The sequence below is a fragment of the Pezoporus wallicus genome, unplaced genomic scaffold (genome assembly GCF_028554395.1).
Source record: "Pezoporus wallicus isolate ANWC-B61680 ecotype Strahan unplaced genomic scaffold, APGP_CSIRO_Pwel_v1 contig_11153, whole genome shotgun sequence".
Lineage (NCBI taxonomy): Eukaryota > Metazoa > Chordata > Aves > Psittaciformes > Psittacidae > Pezoporus > Pezoporus wallicus.
Window position 1 is genome coordinate 199,530 of NW_026639099.1, and position 19,502 is coordinate 219,031.

Sequence of the window (19,502 nt, forward strand, 5' to 3'; positions counted from 1 at the left end):
ATTTGATAAAGAAGTATGATGGTGTCTTTGAGCTGATACTTTGACAGCTGTCAAGTCGCATATGGCTTATATAGTGGAGAACATTTTATATTGCTTCCAAGTTGTGTGATGGGCTGAGAAATCTCTCTGGATGCATCTGTGTTGTAATTGATGTTCTCAGTAGTGAAAAGTTGCATGTGCAAATTTGCTTTCATTGGATGCATGCAAAGGTAGCTTTTCTGTTGCGTAATGTTTGGTCAGGTTAAGAAATTGTTTGTCGAGCTGGGGCAGGTGAAAAGGTTTGCTATGATATCACTTGAAGTGTCTAAAATTGGTAGAGATGGGTGTAAAAGTTCAGTTTGTCCTCATTGTTATATGAGGCCCACAGTCACGGTTCCGTGCATTTACTTTATTGTCAAAAGAAATTGACTGGAGGGAGAGTGGCTGCTGCCTGTCGTGTGAGCTCCTCTGGACTCTTCCCTGACTGGATCCCCCTCTTCTGTACCTACTCTGAAATATTAAGCTTTGATGCCTGCATCTCTGCAGGCTTTCCATTCTTGTCTTGTCATCCAGATTTAAAGCTGTGCCTCATTGTGGCTGATAACCCTTAAAACATCAAAGGTTCTCTTATAGTTGTTCTGGGGAGCAGATCTCATCCACACCTAGGAGAATTTAGTCTGCAAAAAACAAAGGCTTTGATATACCTCTGTTTACCCAAGATGTCACAATTACAAACTCCTTCACCTGTGGATGACATGCCTAAAATACTGCATATTGTCTATGGTGTGACTAAGGGCTTGAAATGCAGAGCAAGGAGATTGAGAGGTTGGCTTTAAACCTGGAAAATAGGTGGGTCACTGTGGTGTTGTCATGGCAGCACATTGATTTCCAGTCTGGTGCTAAGGCCTGTGCTATTTTTTTGTGTGATCCTGGCTTCCCTTTCCTGAAAGGCAATGGCAGTAGAGCTTTCGTACGGTAACTCAGCCCAGAGAAGGATGATGCATGAACAGAATAGCTTATAATTCCTCTGTGAAATTCCCATTTTCTATCTGTATCTCCCTGTAACATTACAATGTAGATTTTCTTCACAGTTACAGTTACTTTTTTTTCAGGCATTTTTTGTGCGTGTTATTTTACTGCAAATACTTGTTTCATCCACCAAAGACAAGAGGAAAATGAAGCAGAAGCTAAAAGAGAATCTGTTGCATTTTCTCAGAGAACTGAGCTGGAGAGAAGATCCATGATATGGCGCTTACTCGTATGGCTTCGTATCTGTGGGAGTTGAGCAGGCCGCAGAGTAGAAAACAACCTTGGAGAGCTATTTGTTAAAATAACCCCCACACACTATGTAATCCAGAGGAAGGCTTTAAGCCCACATGGGCAGCCTGAGATAGGAATAATTTCCAGGTGCTCCCAGCACAGCGAAGACCAAGAATTCCTGGTGAGTTTCTTTGGCAGCACTTTCCCTTCTAAAGCTTCCTTGCCTTGCTTGTCTGATTTATGATTTTGGTTTTCTCTTCTTGGTTTCCTACATGTGTCACTTCACTTGTACATAAAAGCATAGATTTATCAGTGTATCCTGTGTTATTGCTTCTTTCACATGCTGTAGCTGGTGTGAAAAGTAGATGTGAGGGTGCCTTTGTGTTCTGTTATTGTCAGGGGAAATAGATGTCAACATAAACTGCATAGCTGTCTCATTTCTGCAGAACAATGTGTGTAACAGAGGGAAGGAGTTTCCCTCTAAGAGGAGAGTTGAATGATCCGATCTCTGCTGTATTACTGCTCTTTTATTTTGGCTATCATTCCCTTTTTTGGAGTGAGGGTAGAACATCATCCTCTCATGATTGGTTTCTGTTTGTTATTCTCTCACAGACTGAGAGATGGGATTGTTCAGCCTGGGGAAGAGAAGGCTCCTGGGAGACCATAGAGCAGCTCCCAGTGCTTAAAGGTGGCCACAGTGAATCTGGAGAAGAACTTTTTACAAGGGTATGTAATGATAGGTCAAGGGAGAATGGCTTTAAACTGAGAGGGTGAATTTAGGTTAGATATCAAGAAGAAATTCTTTACTATGAGAGTGGTGAGATGCTGGCATAAGTTGGCCAGAGAAGTTGTGGATGTGCCATGTGGAAATGTTTAAGGTCAGGTTGGACAGGGCTTTGAGCAACCTGGTCTAGTGGTAGGTGTCCCTGTCCATGGCAGGGGGGTGGAGCTGTGTGAGTTTTAAACTCCCTTCCAACCCAAACCATTCTGTGATTTCATGATTCTATGATGATGAGGTCAGAATTATAGGGCATCATATTTTTGTAATTATGCCAATTATGAGACGGTCAGAAGGAAACTGGTCAGTTTTAGTGTTGCAAAAAAGGGGAGCTCTGTGTGTGAGGCTCTAGATAGTCATTTCCTTGCTTGTCAATTATGGGCTCAGTTCCCATGTGCACCTTTGATGTTTATAGCCAGGAAAAGCCATGCTTTCATAGGCATATGGGTGCTCAGCCAGTTGTCTGTAGCGAAATAGTGCAGAGTGGCAATCCAACCCAGCCAAGGTTGCCATGAACAGACTAGGGGCCAGCAGGAGAACACATGCAGCGTATCCCTAGCGTGGCCCTGCATAACATGGAGGCCACTGAGTTGGAGAGAGAATGGTTTGACAGATGGACTGTTAGATGGATAAGGAACTGGCTGGATTGGTCGATGGTTCAATGTCCAAGTGGAAACCAGTGATGTGTGGTGTTCTTCACTAGGAGATCTGTACTAGGACCAGTAGTATTTAGTATTTTCACAAAGTGGATTGAATGCACCATCAGCAGGTTTACAGATGATATTAAGCTGTGATGCCATTGATTCACGAAAGGGAAGGGATCCAGCCATCCAGAGGGGCCATGAGACACCTGGGAAGTGTGCCTGTGGGAAAGTCATGAAGTTCCACAAGCCAAGTGCAAGGATCTGCACATGCATCAGGGCAATCTCAGGTTTCAGTACAGACGAGATTGAAAGCAGCCTTGTGGAGATGGACTAGGAGGTAGCAGTGGGTGACAGATGGGACATGAGATGCCAATGTGTGCTTGCTACCTAAAAAGGCAATTGTATCCTGGTCTGCTTCACCAGCAGTGTGGCCAGCAGCTTGAGGGAGGGGATTCTCCCCCTCTACTCTGTTTCATGAGACACCCCCTGGGCACTGTCTCCAGCTCTCTGATCCACACTACAGGAAAGACATGGACATGTTTAGGGCTGAGAAGGACCATGAAAATGGTCAAAAGAGCTAGAACAATTCTACTAAGAAGGGCTCAAGGAGGTGAGGTTCTTCAGCCTGGAGAAGAGAAGGCTCTGGGAACATGTTATTGTGGATTTTTGATACATAAACAGGCTTAAAAGACTTTTTTACCAAGACCTTTTGCCAAGTTCTGACAGGACAAGAATAAGAGTTTTAACCTGAAAAAGGGTAGATTTGGATTGGACATAATTTTTTTACAGTGAGGATAGTGTGACACTGGAATGGGTTTCCTAGGGAACTTGTTAATGTCCCATCATTGGAAGTGCTCAAAGACAGGTTGGATGGGGCTTTGAACGCTGTAACTAAGCGAAGGATGTCTCTGCCCATGGCAGAGGTTGACACTCAATGATCTTTATAGTGCCTTCAACCCAAACCCTTCTTGGGTTCTGTGAAAGGCTCGACATGGCTTTGCACTTTCCCATTGTCAGCTCTTCAAGTATGGAGATGTAAAAAAAAGGAACTTCTGTGAATCAGAAAAAAAACAGTAAAAGTTCTTCTCCTCTCTTAGAACAAAGCTACACACATTACCTTTACAGTGATACATTTCTCAGGGAGACTGCTGCTCTGCCTGCAAGAAACAATGATAAACATCACTGTCTTGTGAGGAAAAGCAAGAAAAGCAGGAAGAAAATGTTCTCAAAACTAAAGCTGAAACAGCACTATACCAGCTACTAAGAAGGAGAAAAATAACTGTTACATATGACAGCAGAGAAGAAATCTTTGCAGCCTGTCATGAATGGATTCCAAGGACTTCTGCTTCGCTGTTTCTAATTACTCTTTGATTACTCCAAAAGTATTTCCTTTGATAAGGAAAGCAGAATTCAAAATACCTGACAGACTGATAAAAAGCTCTGCCCGTCTTCCACAAATATAATTTGCTTTCATAGTTTACATTCTATTAAGGGCAGCCAACTTTATTGCTCTGCCACAAATATTCCTTCTGACTGTTCACTGTGCCCCAAGGAGACAACCTAAAAGCCCCCAGTGGTGTCTCTCACTGTTAAACGCTTTGGGAGTTGCATAAAGTGCCTCTGTGCTTCCCGACTCTGACACAAGTGAGACCTGAAACCAAGTGCAGACCCTTAACAATTACAGCTTTGGCATGAAATTATAAAGCGGGTTTAGAAAATGGGAAAGAGCAGCAGTTCGAGCTTTATTTCCTTCTGGCTCTCCCTTGGCATTGCAATTTGGCACAGGGCTTTACCAAAATTGCTGGAATAACTTACAGATGATGAGCATGAAAACCTTCATTCTGCTTCTGACTCTGCACAGTTTAGCCCCGATTCCCTTTTCTCATGGGTGCTGGACAAACTATATCTCAGGTACAAATGATAGACACAACCCCTAAAGTGTGAGCAATTGTCTTTTTACATTTGGTTTGTGCATGAGGGAACCTTATTGCTCTGGCACACAGGTTTCCTTGTTAGTTTTCGTGCCAAAGCAGGCCACAAGATGTATGTCCCTGAGTAATACTTTAAAAGTCATCTGTAGATACAGAAACCCTCTTCGATAGAAGCCTGCTCTTGCTATATGGGGGGCTATAGAGGATCCTGCTAAGCATGAACCGCGTGCCTTGGGGCATCCCACTCTGATACAAGCGAAACCGTGGAGACGGGCGCAGTCTCTTTCAGGCCCCCTAAAACACGGCTCTCACCCGACTGCAGTGGCTTCGCGGCGCCTCCGGGTGCCGCTGTTGGCCGACGGAGAGCTGCGCTGGAGCCGCAACCGGAGCCGCAGCCACCGCAACGTCCTGCCTCCTCAGGCTGCTGTCTCCCCTGGCACCGGCCAGAGCGGCAGCTGCGCGGGCAGGAGAGGTAACGGCGCGGGGAACAGCGGCGTCCGAGCCGGCGCAGAGCTCGCTGCCCTCCGGCAGCCCCTCCGCTCCCTGCGGAGAGGAGCTGAAGGCGAGGAAAGGCTGCGGCAGGAGGAAGGAGTGCTGCGAGCGCTGCCGAGAATGGCGGGCAGGCAGAGCCGGCGGCCATCAGCCGGCCTAGTGCTGCTGCCCTTTTTACTGCTGTGCTGGTGCTGCCGGGCGGCGCCAGAGCGGCTCCGCTACGCCATCCCTGAAGAGCTGGACAGAGGCTCGCTGGTGGGGCCGCTGGCCCGGGACCTGGGACTGAGCCCGGCGGAATTACCGGCACGCAAGCTACGGCTGAACACCGAGAAGCAATACTTTACCGTGAGTGGGGAGAACGGGAACCTGTACGTGAGCGAGAGGTTGGACCGGGAGGAGATGTGCGGCAAGTCGACGTCCTGTTCTGTCAGCTTCGAAGCGGTGGTGCAGAACCCGCTTAATGTTTTCCACGTCGACGTGGCCATCCATGACGTGAACGACAATGCACCCCGCTTCCTCAGAGACAGTTTCCAGCTGGAGATTAACGAGCTCACTTCCACTGGCTCCCGTTTTCCCTTGGGCATGGCAGAAGACGCAGACGTGGGCAGCAACTCGCTGCAGAGCTACAAGCTGGAGGCCAACGAATACTTCGCAGTGGAGGTGAAGGAGAGTAAAGACGGCCGCAAGTTCGCGGAGCTGGTGCTGCTTCGGGCGCTGGATCGGGAGAGAGAACAGAGCCTGCGGCTGCTCCTGACGGCGGTGGACGGCGGGGACCCGCCCCGGAGCGGCACCGCCCAGCTCTGCATCAACGTCACCGATGCCAACGACAACGCCCCCGTGTTCGCGCAGGAGCGGTATCGAGTGAGCGTGCGGGAGGATGCACTGCCGGGGTCGGCTGTGCTGACAGTCTCCGCCTCTGATGCCGACGCCGGCAGCAACGCCCGCATCACCTATGGCTTCGGGGAAGTATCGGCTAAAGTACTTCAGAAGTTTTTGGTGGATCCAGAGAGTGGGAAAATCACGCTACAGGAAGCGCTGGACTTCGAGGACACGAGTGGGTACACGCTTCTGGTGGAAGCAAGGGACGGGGGCGGTTTGTTGGCACACTGCAATGTGGAGGTGGAGGTACTGGACATGAACGACAACGAGCCCGAAATCACGGTGCTGTCGGTGTCGAGCCCGGTACCCGAGGACTCGCCGGCCGGCACGGTTGTGGCCCTGCTGAACGTGAAAGATCCGGACTCTGGGGAGAACGGTCAGGTGTGGTGCGAACTGTTGGGTGACGCTCCTCTGTCGCTCATGGCATCGTCGGGCGAGTCGTACAAGGTGGTGACGACGAGTGCGCTGGACCGGGAACAGGAGTCCGAGCACCGGGTGACGGTGGTGGCGAGGGACCGGGGCAGCCCGGCGCTCTCGAGCAGCACGGTGCTGGTGCTGGAGGTGTCGGACGTGAACGACAACGCGCCCGTGTTCGAGGAGGCCGCCTACAGCGCCTACGTGGCGGAGAACAACGCGGCGGGTGCGCTGGTGTTGCACGTGAGCGCGCGGGACGCGGACGCTGGCAGCAACGGGCGCGTGAGGTACTCTTTGGAGGGCGGCAGCGCGGGCGCGGCGCCGTACGTGTCGGTGGAGGCGCAGAGCGGCGCAATGTACGCGCAGCGCTCCTTCGACTACGAGCAGTGCCGGGAGTTCGCGGTGGTGGTGCGGGCGCAGGACGGCGGGGAACCGGCGCGGAGCTCGACGGCGACGGTGCGCGTCTTCGTGTTGGACCGCAACGACAACGCGCCGCGGGTGCTGTGGCCGGCGGTGGTGGGCTCGGGGACAGGCCAGAGTGCAGCCCCGGCCGCAGCCCCATTCGAGATGGTGCCTCGGTCGGCTGAGGCCGGGTACCTGGTGGCCAAGGTGGTGGCGGTGGACGCGGATGCGGGGCGCAACGCCTGGCTGTCGTACGAGCTGGTGCAGGCGCCGGAGCCGGCGCTGTTCCGCGTGGGGCTGCACAGCGGCGAGGTGCGCACGGCGCGGGCCGTGTCGGACAGGGACGCGGCGAAGCAGCGGCTCGTGGCCGTGGTGAAGGACCACGGGCAGCCGGCGCTGTCGGCCACGGCCACGCTGCACGTGGTGCTGGCCGAGAGCTTGCAGGAGGCGCTGCCGGAGCTGAGCGAGCGGGCGGCGAGCGCCGACTCGGCGGCGGAGCTGCAGTTCTCCCTCGTGCTGGCGCTGGCTCTCCTGTCCGCGCTCTTTCTGCTGAGCGTGGCGCTGGCCGTGCTGGCAAGAGGCCGCCGTGCCGCGTCGCCCACTGTGCTGCGCTGCCTGGGTGCTCAGCGCTTCTCTGGAACAGGCGCCGCCTTCCCGGCCGACTTCTGCGAGGGCACCTTGCCCTACTCCTACAACCTGTGCGTGGCTCCCGGGCGCGCCGTCGCCGAAACCGCTTGGCCACCGCCGCCGCTTCCCAACCTGACCACGGAGGAGCTTCTCTGTGGGGAGCCCTGTGGGGAGCAGAACCTGACCAGTAGCGCTGGCGCTGGAGAGCCGCCAACGGCGCCCGAGGCAGTGAAGGTTTGTAAGCACGTTTTTTATTATCATCTCCAAACTTTCCCGAACTGTTGCTAGGAGGTGGGTTGATGCTTGTCGTTGCTCTGCCGAGGGAGGCTGCTGCTCTCTTTTACCAGAGACAAATGAAATAATCCTGTCGCTGCCTTGTTTTTGTAGCAGGCATTTTCGGCGCGTCACAGGCTGCCACGTGTAAACTCCGTGGAGAGTTTCTTGCTGTCAATTGTGTATTGGTTATTTTGTCCAGGCGTTGGAGTTTTTTTGTGAAATTGTGTCTCCCCAAATCTCATCTTCCCCTTCACCCCCAGCTTTTTCTACCGTTCCTGATCTTTTTTTATGGGGGTTAAATCAGTCTTTGGTAGCCTTTTTTTTACCCCCTTTTTTTTTCCCTAATAAGCTCTACTTTTTAACCTGAAGGCTGTATTCGAAAAATCCCAAGTGGTGGTGAGAGAAGCTGGAGCTATGCAGAGCCGTCAGAGCAGCCTCCAAAGTGCAGGGGAAAAGTATGAATGTCGAGAGGAAGGGCCGGACAGAGGAGGTCTCTTTGAGTAGACATCTTCATAGGTGCCTTGTGGTATTGCTCGGGATTTGGAAATTAATATGGCTGGTGGCGTTCCCGTCTAGTAAGTTTCTGATATGCTAAAAAGATGAGGGAAAAGTCATTCAAGAAATAGGATTAGAAAAATCTGTGCAATTGGTGAGGGAAATAGTGCCTGCGGAGTGCTGGGTTAAGGTTTCTAATACTCAAGCTGAAAACACAGCTGAAAAGAAGCTGGTGTCTGAAATGTCAGTAAAGGTGCAGGCGGATCCTTACGGTGCAGAATGTGATCTGCTAACTACGTAGCGGGATCGAGAATATGTGGTTGACGCTTGGTATTGCAGATTTTTCCTTCCTAATCACTTTTTACTGAAATGATGGACTTGAACGTGGTTAATACTGTTTCCCAAAGGAAGCGCACTTACGGTTCTCTCTATGTCCCTCCCCAGTGAATGTTCCCGTCTTCTGCTGTGCCCTGCCACCTTTTGGAGGAATGGCAGCATTGATTGCAATGATAGTTTAGGCTTAATTTTTCTGATTTCTTTGTGTAGTTACCGCTTATCCTTTTCCCCTGATGTGCAATGGGATCTCAAGGAGAAAAAAACAGCAAAACCCCAAATCAAAACCACCTCCTTTTTTTGTATCGGAACCTGTTTTTTCTTGGTTCCCGAAGAGAAGCACTTGCACTGAACTGAGTCCGATCTGTCACTTTTTGCAACATTTGTTGCGTTTTCCTGGTTACCAGTAAAGCCCCTAAGCAACCAAGAAGGAGGTGCGCAAAATGTCAGAAATTAGGCACTCGAATAAAAGCCATTTACATATTTACAGGCTACGGTTTGCAGCTCTAATCCAGAGATTGTTGTCCTGTTGTTTTGGTTTTTTTTTAATAGGTTTATGTGGGCTATTAAAGGAGGAAGTTACTAGTTAAAATCCTCAAACTTCGCTTTCCAGTCATTAGGAAAAAATATAAAAATGTGCAGTAGTCCGTCCTGTAAAACCTGTCGCAAGAGCAAAGGCAGATGTACCTGTTCTCGTTCTCTAGTCGAATGAGTAAACGTATCTTCTCCGGCAGGCAGTGGTGCAGCGAATCTGAAACTTGCTCCGTATGAGCTGAAGTATTTGCATCTGGGAACTCCAAGCCAGTTTTCTTTTGCTCTCCTTGTACGCACGAAGGCAAAAAATATGTTGGAGGCTATGTTTTTGGATGAATAGGTCAATACTAAGGATATTCTACACCTTTACATATACGGCAATCATTTTTCGAGGCGGTGTAAAGAACAAGTCACGGAACAGCGCGTTTCGAGGGCAGCCAGCAGATCAACTGGGACCCGATGGCAGCCCGCGAGATGGACCTGGGCAAGGCCAGGCGAGCAGGGCTCGGCAGCATTCGGTGCCTGCAGTGCCAGTAGGAGGCTGTGGGCGCCGCTGTTGACCGAGGAGGAGCGGGAGGAAAGCAGGAGCGATGTCGGCAGCCCCGCCCGCTGCGGCCCGGCTCGCTCGCTGGTTTTCTCAGCGGCTGGGCGGTCTGCGAGCGTCTCGGCAGTGCGGAGCCGTGCTTCAGAGAGGCGGAGGAGCCTGTGGCAGCGGCCGGCAGCGGCGACGAGAACCGAGACACGGACCAGAAGCTGAAAAACCAGAAGCCGAAGCAGCGGTGGGCGGAGGGGAAGTGTGCGGCGGTGCCGAACCAACGGGACCGCGGCAGGGAGATGGGAGATGCGGGAAGGCGCTGGGGCCGGCGGGAGCGAGCGCTGCTGTGGACCGTCCTGGTGGCGGCGTGGGACGCGGCGTGGGGGCAGCTGCGATACTCGGTTCCGGAGGAGCTGCCTAAAGGCTCGTTCGTGGGCGACGTGGAAAAGGACCTGGAGCTGGGGCTCTCGGCGCTCCGCGATAGCGGCGTCCGAGTCGTCTCTGAAGGTAGGACGCCGTATTTCGCCTTGCACGGGAAGACGGGCCATTTGGTGACAGCGGAGAGGATAGACAGGGAGCAGATCTGCGAAAGCGCGCAGCAATGCGTGCTGCGCTGTGAGGTGATCGTGGAGGGAGAAATGAAGGTTTACAAAATCGAAGTAGAGATCACGGACATTAATGACAACGCGCCCAGCTTCCGACAAGCAGAAAATGAACTGAGAATGAGCGAGACGACTGCCCCGGGGTGGCGGCTTCCCCTGGCCGAGGCTCACGACCCGGACTCGGGCCCGAATTCCCTGCAGCGCTACGAGCTGAGCGGAGACGAGCACTTCTCGCTGGCCGTACAGACGGTTCCCGGCGGCAGTCAGCGTCCCGAGCTGGTGCTGGAGAAGGCGCTGGACCGGGAGGAGATGGCGTTTCACGAGCTGGTGCTGAGGGCGAGCGACGGCGGAGAGCCTGCGCGGACGGGCACGGCGCGGATCCGCGTGGTCGTTCTGGATGCCAACGACAACGCGCCCGTGTTCAGCCAGGCGGAGTACACGGTGCGTGTGCCCGAGGATGTGCCCATGGGCTCTGTTCTTGTCGCTGTCACGGCCTCTGACGCCGACGAGGGTCTTCACGGACACGTGAAATACTCGTTGAAGAAAATCACAGACAAAGCCTCGAAGATCTTGCAGCTGGACGATGTGACGGGAAAGCTCACGCTGATGCGAAGCCCGGACTTTGAGGAAATGTCATTATATGAACTGGAGGTGCAGGCACATGATGGCGGGGGCCTTTTCGACACCGCGAAAGTCGTGATCACGGTGACAGACGTCAACGACAATGCACCGGAGATTTCGGTGCGGTCGGCTCTGAGTGAGATCTCTGAGGATGCGACATCGGGGACGGTGGTGGCACTCCTGCACGTACAGGACAGGGACTCGGGGGTGAACGGCCAGGTGAGGTGCAGCATCGCCGAGACCCTCCCGTTCCAGCTGGAAAAGACCTTTGAGGACTACTACCGCGTGGTGACAGTAGGGAAGCTGGACCGCGAGAAGGTGTCGGAGTACAACGTGACGGTGCGATCGGTGGACGGCGGGTCACCGGCGCTGCAGAGCAGCGCGGTGCTGGCGCTACGGGTGCTGGACGTGAACGACAACGCACCAGTGTTCGCGGAGCCGCGCTACAGAGCCCGGCTGGCCGAGAACAACGCAGCGGGCGCGCTGGTGCTGACGGTGCGGGCGTCGGACGAGGACTGGGGGCAGAACGCGCGCGTGCGGTACCGGCTGTCGGAGGGGCGGGTGAGGGGCGCGCCGCTCTCGTCCTACGTGTCGGTGCAGGCGGAGACGGGCGCGCTGTACGCGCTGCGCTCGTTCGACTACGAGGAGGTGCGCGAGGTGCGGCTGTGGGTGTGGGCGGAGGACGGCGGCTTGCCGGCGCTGAGCAGCAACGCGTCGGTGGTGCTGGAGATCGTGGACGAGAACGACAACGCGCCGCAGGTGCTGTACCCGCCGGCGGCGGCGCCTTCGGCGGCGGTGTCGGGCTGGGCGGGCGTGGAGCTGGCGCCGCGGTCGGCGGAGCCCGGGGCGCTGGTGGCCAAGGTGGTGGCGGTGGACGCGGACGCGGGGCAGAACGCGTGGCTGTCGTACGAGCTGGCCAAGGCGACGGAGCCGGGGCTGTTCCGCGTGGGGCTGCACAGCGGCGAGGTGCGCACGGCGCGCTTCCCGCTGGCCCGCGACGCGGCGCGCCAGAGCCTGGTGGTGGTGGTGAAGGACCACGGGCGGCCGGCGCTGTCGGCCACGGCCACGCTCACGGTGGTGCTGGCCGAGAGCGTGGCCGAGCTGCTCTCGGAGCTGGGCAGCGCGGCGGCGGCGGTGCCGGGCGAGCCGGCCGCCAGCCTCACGCGCTGGCTGGTGCTGGCCGTGGCGGCCGTGTCCTGCCTCTTCCTCGCCTTCCTGCTGCTGCTGCTGGCGTTCCGCCTGCGGCGCTGGCGCCGCTCGCAGCTGCTGGCGACGTCGGGCAGCGCTGCCTTGCGCGGTGTCCCGGCCTCCCAGTTTGTGGGCATCGACGGCGTCCGCGCCTTCCTGCACTCATACTCGCACGAGGTGTCTCTCACCGCTGACTCTCGCAAGAGCCATCTCCGCTTGTCCTCAGGCAGCTGCTGCGACACCCTCCCGGCCCGTCCGCCTCCCGACGAGCACGCACCGGTGCTCGGGGAGGACCCTGCCGCCACCAGCCGCGTGGACCCCGCCATTCCCTCGGTGAGTTCTTCCTAGGAGCGTTTTTCCGCGCTGCTTCCTTCCCCCTGCTGCTTGCCCTTTCTCCGACTGGTTTTGTATTCCTTTTGCCGCGTGGGAATTTGTATAGGCGAGGAAGACAAAGCTTGTCTGCGCCCCGCGTTGGGTACTCCCTCGCTCCCGGGAGCCGAATTCGGTTTTGATGTTCAGGTTCCCAGTGTGTGGGGAGAAGCGAGGCTTCTGCCGGCATATGTTTCCTTGCCGTGGGGTTTTGTGTTTCATCACGTCCTCTCTGTGTTTCACGCTTTTCAGCGATTCTCTCCTGGTGGTCTGTGCCTGGTTTTCATTTACACCTTGACATTTTTCTGTCAGCAGAAAAGTTTTCGTCTTAGTTATGTAAAGAACATGTGGGTATTGGAGAGGATACTCAGAGCAGCTGTGCGCGAGTGGTTGTTGGACACAAGTGACATGATTTGCTCCTTTCCCTATTCAGTGCCCATCTGCAGGATCGTTATGTGTGACTTTTTTTCTTCCTAAAGAATGTTTGATAGACGACGTTATTCTTGCTCTATAGGGGTTGTTTGGAGTTTCCTGCCATGTGCTATATGTTGTATTCTTGTTACATTATGTGCTTATGACAAGTGCACTTAGAGGATGCAACAGTTCTGCCACTTCCAACGAGCTCTCTTTTCCTGCATACTGAGAGGGGATGACAATCGTTTTACAAACTTGTCTGCAAGCATTAGGCATGGATATGTGAACATCACTCTGGGCTACCGTGTTTAAGAACTGCTGTGTGAGGCGTCATTTTACCATCTATATCTCGTTGTTGGTTGTGTGAAGCTTTCCCTAGCCTTGACCAAATTTCAGATGTTTTCAATGGCTCCTGCTCTCATGAAGTAACTGCTGATGTTTTGTGGGTATTAAAATTAGTGGGAATGCAGGGGATGGGGTGGGGTATTTCTGACATTAATTTCTGGATATGGGCTTTATTTGAAACATGTGCCAGGAAGTTACTCGTTGTATGCACTATGTCAGATACAGCTTTTCCTGTGAATGGTAGTTATTGGGTGTAGATGTAAATGTCACAAAGTGGTGTAGAGTCACGTATCTGCACAGTTGCCCAAGTGCGATGCTGTCTTTGAGCTGATGCTCATGACTCAATTTTGAACCAACCAGCTAGATACTCTTCTTATGTACCTACTACAGATGACATTAGGAGCTACTAAGCTGTTGTGCCTTAATGTCCCCATTTTCTTATTGTTGCCTTTTGTCTCCTATTCTACACCTGGGTTTCAGTTTGGCTGTTAGTGGAGAGCTCTTCTAGTTGTCAGTCTAGGGAACAGTGTCCATCCATTCTATGATGGTGTTCTGCTGCCAAGACAAAGATTTTGATATAATCTCATTTCCCTAAGATGTCAAGGAATGAAACTCTTCATTGTCAGCTTCTAGCCCACATATGGTCAAAAATAGGATATAGTCTGCAATGGTACTAAAGGCTCTTTATGCAGAATAGATCTATGCAAGCAAGATGAGAGAATGGCTTGGTACCAGAAATACGGGTGGGTCAACATGCCTTTTGCCTGGTACCAAGGCCTGTGCCGCTCAAGCTGTGATGCTGGTTCCTTGTCCTGAAAGGCAGTGGGAGTCCTGATAAGAGAGCATTTGTGTAATATCTCTCCATGTGGAATGCTGATGCACTGGTAGGAGTCAAATATTATTTGTTGTAAGGAGACATTCTCTGTGTAATTTCTCTTTCAATGGAGTCTGATGAAGATCAGTGACAATGATGCAAACTAAGCATTTGAGGAGTCTTAGGGGTGCTGTGCGTGGAGGTATGGTGGAGAAATGGCATGTGTTGTGTCAGTTTCCAGGGTTTATTGCTGGTCTACAGGAAATGAGTCTGAGGGTGGGTATCACACATTTCAGAATCTGTCCAACCTGTGGGTTCATCAGTTTGCTTTCCTGTTGCATGATCACTTACTGGGCCTAGATATATGCATTACATTAGGCTTTGAGAGTCATGTATCCTCTAACTTGTCCATGTGCTGAAGTAGGATCGTGTCTTTGAACTAATACTTTGACTGGGTCTTTACTGAAGCTGCATATCACTTATGCACTTGAGAAAATTTTACATTGCTTCCAAATAGTGTGATGAGAAATCTCTCTCCATACACCAATATAGTGATTTTTTTTTTTCAGTTATGTGTTGAACTTCTCTTTCAGTGGTGTCTTCTGCAAATGTAGTTTTCCTTTCATGTGACATTTGGGCATGGTGAGAAATTCTATCCAGAGACTTAGCACGTGTATACGTTTGCTGTGGTATAATTTGAAATGTCTAAAAGATGTACAGATTATGTAAAAGTTGTCCTTTTTTTCATATGAGGTTCATAGCTGTCCATGCATTTGCTTCTTATTGTCCAAAATGAGGAAACGTGGGTATGTTGTGTTAGCTCCTGTGGACATTTTATCTAGATCCTCCTTTTGTGTACCTAGTACAGTTGAGATACTCTGAAATTTTAAGCTATAATGCCCTCACCTCTGCAGGTTTCCTGTTGTTCCCTTGTTTGTTGCTCAGGTCTAAAGCTGGATCTCATAGTGGCTAACCCTTACGATATTAAAAGATGTCTTGTTGGACTGGGTAATGGTTTCCATTGATACCTTCAGTGATTTCATCTACAAAGCCAAGGCTTTGATATACCTTTTTTCTCTATGATGTCACACAATGACATGACATCTCACCTGTGGCCAGTATATGGCCAAAACAATATAGTCCATGGTGTGACTGTGGGCTGTGAACGCAGAGCAAGGAGGGCAAGATGCTCATTTTGAACATGGAAAATAGATGAGTCAGTGTGATTTTGACTGAGCAACGGATTGAATTCCTGCCTGGTACCAAGGCCTGTGCCATTTTTTTATTGTAATCCTGGTTTCCCTGTCCTGAAATACAATGGTAGTAGAGCATTTGTACAACTGAGCACATAGAGAGATGACATATAGCTAGAATGGCTGGTAATCCTTCTGAAATCTCCATTATCCATCTATTTCCCTGAATGTTGTGATAGTGTTTCTTCACAGCTGTTGTTCCACTTTCTTTCAGGCCCTTCTTTCCTGAAAGGTCATGGTTTCCTTATCCCATTTCTGGACAGTGCTTTTGCATTTGAAGCTGCATGGTTTTATGCAACAAATACTTACTTTAGCCTCCTAACACAGAATTGTGTGAGCAGAAAGAATGAGAATCTAAAAGAATCTATTGTGTGCTCTTAAAAGAATGCACTGGAGAAAGTGTCCCATAAGGGGGAAGAAACAATAGGAATTAGAGATGTGTACACATCTAAGTGAATATGACATTGTTGGAATCACAGAAGTATGATGGGATGGCTCCTATGACTGGAGTTGGAATGGAAAGTTACAGGCTCTTTAGGAAAGACAGGCCAGGCAGACAGGGGTGAGGGATGTAGCTACTTATGTCAATGGTAGTTTGGAGAGTACATAACTTTGCCCAGGGACGGGTGATGAGTTTGTGGGTTAGGTTCAAAGGGAGAAATGTGATGGGGACATTACCGTGGGGACCTGCTGCAGGCTGCCTGATCAGGAAGACACTGTGGATGAAGCTCTCTAGACAGATAGGAGCAGCCCGCAATTGCAGGTCTTTGTCTCATGGGGGACTTCAACCACTCCAGTATCGGTTGGAAGAATGGTACAGCCTGGCACAAGTAATACAGGAGGTCTCAGTTGTGTGAAAGACAACTTCCTCCTGCAAGTAACAGGAGCCAAGGAGAGGTGCCATGCTTGACCTTGTGCTCACCAACAGGGAGGGAATGGGAACACTGGATGGGAATGTGATGCTCCAGGGCAGCCTTCACTGCAGTGATCATGAGATGGTGGAGTCTGTGATCTTCAGGGTAATGAAAAGGGCCCTGGACTTCAGGAGGGAAGACTTTGGTCTCTTCAGGAACCTACTCAATATGGTTCCATGGGATAAAACCCTAGAGGGCAGGGGGCCCAAGACTGCTAGTTGATATTTAAAGATCACCTGCTCCAAGCTCAGGAGTGTTGCGTCCCTGCAAGAAGGAAATGGGGCTGGAAAGCCAAGATGCCTCCATGGGTGTGTAAGAAACTGCTGAGAAAACTTAGAAGGAAAGAAACTTGCAGAAAATGGAAGGACAGGCAGTCTGGGAAGAATACAGGAACATTGGGAAGTTAGGAATTGGGTCAGGAAAGCTGATGTCCAGATAGAATTGTCTGGCCAGGGATGTCAAGAATAACAGGAAGGGCTTCTGTGGGTATGTTGCAAACAAGTCTAGGAATAACACAGACCCTCTCTGGAAGGAAATGAACTGGCTACCCTAGATTTGGAAAAGACTGAGGTTCTCGATGACTTCTTTGCCACAGTCTTCACCAGCAAGTGCTCTGACCACACCACCCAAGTCTTGGAAGGCAGATGCAGGTACTGTGAGACTTAAGACCTTAGGCCTACTGTAGGAGAGGATCAGGTTCAAGATCATTTTAAGAATCAAAGTGCACAAGTCCTTATGGGACCTGATGAAATCCATCTGTGGGTCCTGAAGTATCTGGTAAATGAAGTTGCTAAGCCACTGTCCTTCATTTTTTAAAAATCATGGCAGGTGAAGTACCCAGCGACTGGAAAAAGGGAAATATAACCCCCATTTTCAAGAAGGGGACAATGGAAGAGCCAGAAAACTACAGACCATTCAGACTCACCTCTGCCTGGCAAAATCTTGTATCAGATTCTCCTGGAAAGCATGCTAAGGCACATGAGGTGGTTGGTAACACCCGGCATGGCTTCACTGAGGGCAAATCATGTCTGACCAATTTAGTGTCCTATGATGGGGCTACAGAATTGATGGATAAGAGCAAAGCAGTTGACAGCATCTACCTGGACTTGTACAAAGTGTTCGACACTGTCCCTCATGACACCCTTTTCTCTAAACTGGAGAAACAAATTTCATTGATGGACCGACCACTTGATGAATAAAGAGTTGTTGGGAATGACCACATGCAGAGTTGTGGTCAGCAGCTCAATGTCCAGATGGAGATGGGTAACAAGAGGTGTCCCTCAGGGGTCAGTGTTGGGACCAATCCCATTTGTCAGCAACATGGCCGGTAGGTTTGAGGTGCCCTCAGTAAGTTTGCTAACACTAAGCTGTGTGGGGCCAACTTCATGAAGTTCAAGAAAGTGCGCAAGGTCCTACACCTGGGTCGGGGCAATCCCAGGCACAGCTACAGGCTGGGTGGAGAAGTGATTCAGAGTAGTCTTGCAGAGGACTTGGGGGTATTGGTCAATGAGAAACAGCATGGGCCAACAATGTGCTTGCAGCCCAGAAAGCCAACTGTATACTAGGCTGCATCAAAAGGAGAGTGACCAGCAGGTCAAAGGAGGTAATCCTTCCCCTTTGACCTCACTTGGTGTACTGTGTGCAGTTCTGGTATCCTCAACATAAGCATGTGGAGCTGTTGGAGCAAGTCCAGAGTAGGGCCACAAGGATGATCAGGGGACTGGAGCACCTCCTGTAAGAAGACAGGCTGAGGAAGTTGGGGCTGTTCAGACTGGAGAAGGCTGCATCGAGACCTCATAGCAGCCTTCCAATATTTGAAGGGGGCCTACAAGACGCAACAGGTTCAAACAGGGGAAGTTCAGGTTAGAAGATATAAGAAGTTATTGTGAGGATGTTTAGGCACTGGCACAGGTTGCCCAAAGAGGTGAATGCTTCATCGCTGGCAGCGTTCAAGGCCAGGTTGGACAGAACCTGGGGCAACATGGTCTAGGGCGAGGCGTCCCTGCACATGGCAGGGGTGTTGGAACTAGATTATCTTAAGGTCCTTTTCAGCCTGAACTATTCTATGGTTCTATGATAAGGTCTTTAAACTTACAGCTTCATATTTTTGGGAGAATAGCATGTGACACGGTAACAACAATGCCTGAGGGCTGGTGTTTCTTAAACTGAACCCTGATACTGTGTAGTACAGATGACTTTAGGGCAGCGCTTGCTACTTTAGATAGGAATGACATTCAGGTGCTCCCAGGATTGAATTTCAATGCCCACAGTGAAGACCAGCAAGATTTCCTGGTGTTTCAATGACAAAACATTTTCTAAGGCTTCCTTGCCTTGCTTGTCTGATTTATGTTTTTTATCTTGGTTTCCTAGGTGTTTAATCAGCATATATTCTTTTAGGAATGTGTCATGTATTAGTGCTTCTTGCTTATGCTCCAGTGGGTGTGAAAGGCAGGAGATACGAGGGTGTTTTTATGTTCTGTTATTGTTGGGGGGAACAAATGTAAACATGAACTGAGCAGAAGTTGGACCTCTCTGGAATGGTGTGTGTGATTAATGAGGGGAAGAGATTCCGCCTAAGTGAATAGTTTGGTGATCCAAACTCTGTTGAATGATCACTTTTTTTTTTCTCATTTGTGTGGTTGTCCTTGTTTTGAGAATGGTGGCGAGAAGCCAAATGTACCTCCCTTCTTGGTGCAATGGTGGGACATCTTCCTCTTATGATAGGTTTCTGCCAATTATGGGAAGGACAGAAGCAATCTTGCAAGTTGTATAGGGTTAGAAAAAAGACCAGGGAGCTCTGTCCGTTAGCGTGTAGAAAACCTGATGAGCATTTCCTTGCTTGCTATACATAACACGTGCCTGATGGAGTATCACAGTTTTTCCTGTTTCTCAAGTTTGCCTTAAGAAATACGCATTTGTCTGTAGCAAAAGAAAGCAAAGCCATCTCTGCTGCAGTCGAGTGTAAAATAACCCAGCCCAGCAAAGGTTGCCATGAATAGACTAGAGGCCAATGTTAGAAGTCCTGCAGGGTGTACTCCACACATTTCCTTTCATCATGGTGGCCATTTAAAGGGATAGGTGGACAATTAGATGGTTGGCGAAATGGCTGGATGACCAATGGATGTCCATATTGAGACCCTTGGACTATTTAGTATCTTCTCAGTGGGATTGAGTACACCATCAGCCATTGTTTTCTGCTTGGAGCAGATAGTGATGGAATTTCTTGGTTCATCACATGTTCAGGTACAGCTGAAAAGTTTACAAAGGTGGTGGTGTGTGAAATGCTGTTAATAAAGGTGGTCATTAGTGCGTAGAATGACATCTGCCAACTCTACGTAACAGAGTTGGGAAAATGTTTCATTGACTCCCAGAGGAGCCTGAAGTCCTAAGTGGAAGCACAGAC

The 19,502-nt window shown here is 50.9% G+C and overlaps 2 protein-coding genes across 3 annotated transcripts in view; both read left to right on the forward strand.

The window, feature by feature from the left end:
* Window positions 1-19,502, forward strand: part of LOC130601541 (protocadherin gamma-C5-like) — a 176,012-nt gene that overhangs the window by 21,306 nt on the left and 135,204 nt on the right. Inside the window, exon 1 of one of the 2 annotated variants that reach the window (XM_057413688.1) lies at window positions 9,863-12,323. The exons of the other annotated variant lie outside the window; for it this stretch is intronic. Coding sequence (XP_057269671.1) covers window positions 9,879-12,323 — 2,445 coding nt within the window. The 5' untranslated portion in view covers window positions 9,863-9,878. Of the gene's footprint in view, window positions 1-9,862; window positions 12,324-19,502 lie in introns of those variants that run through there. 2 annotated transcript variants of the gene reach the window in all.
* LOC130601559 (protocadherin gamma-B2-like) lies at window positions 5,187-8,186 on the forward strand. Its single transcript, XM_057413719.1, has 2 exons — window positions 5,187-7,640; window positions 8,052-8,186. Exons 1-2 carry the CDS (start codon window positions 5,205-5,207, stop codon window positions 8,184-8,186), a joined length of 2,571 nt encoding a protein of 856 aa, XP_057269702.1. The 5' UTR covers window positions 5,187-5,204.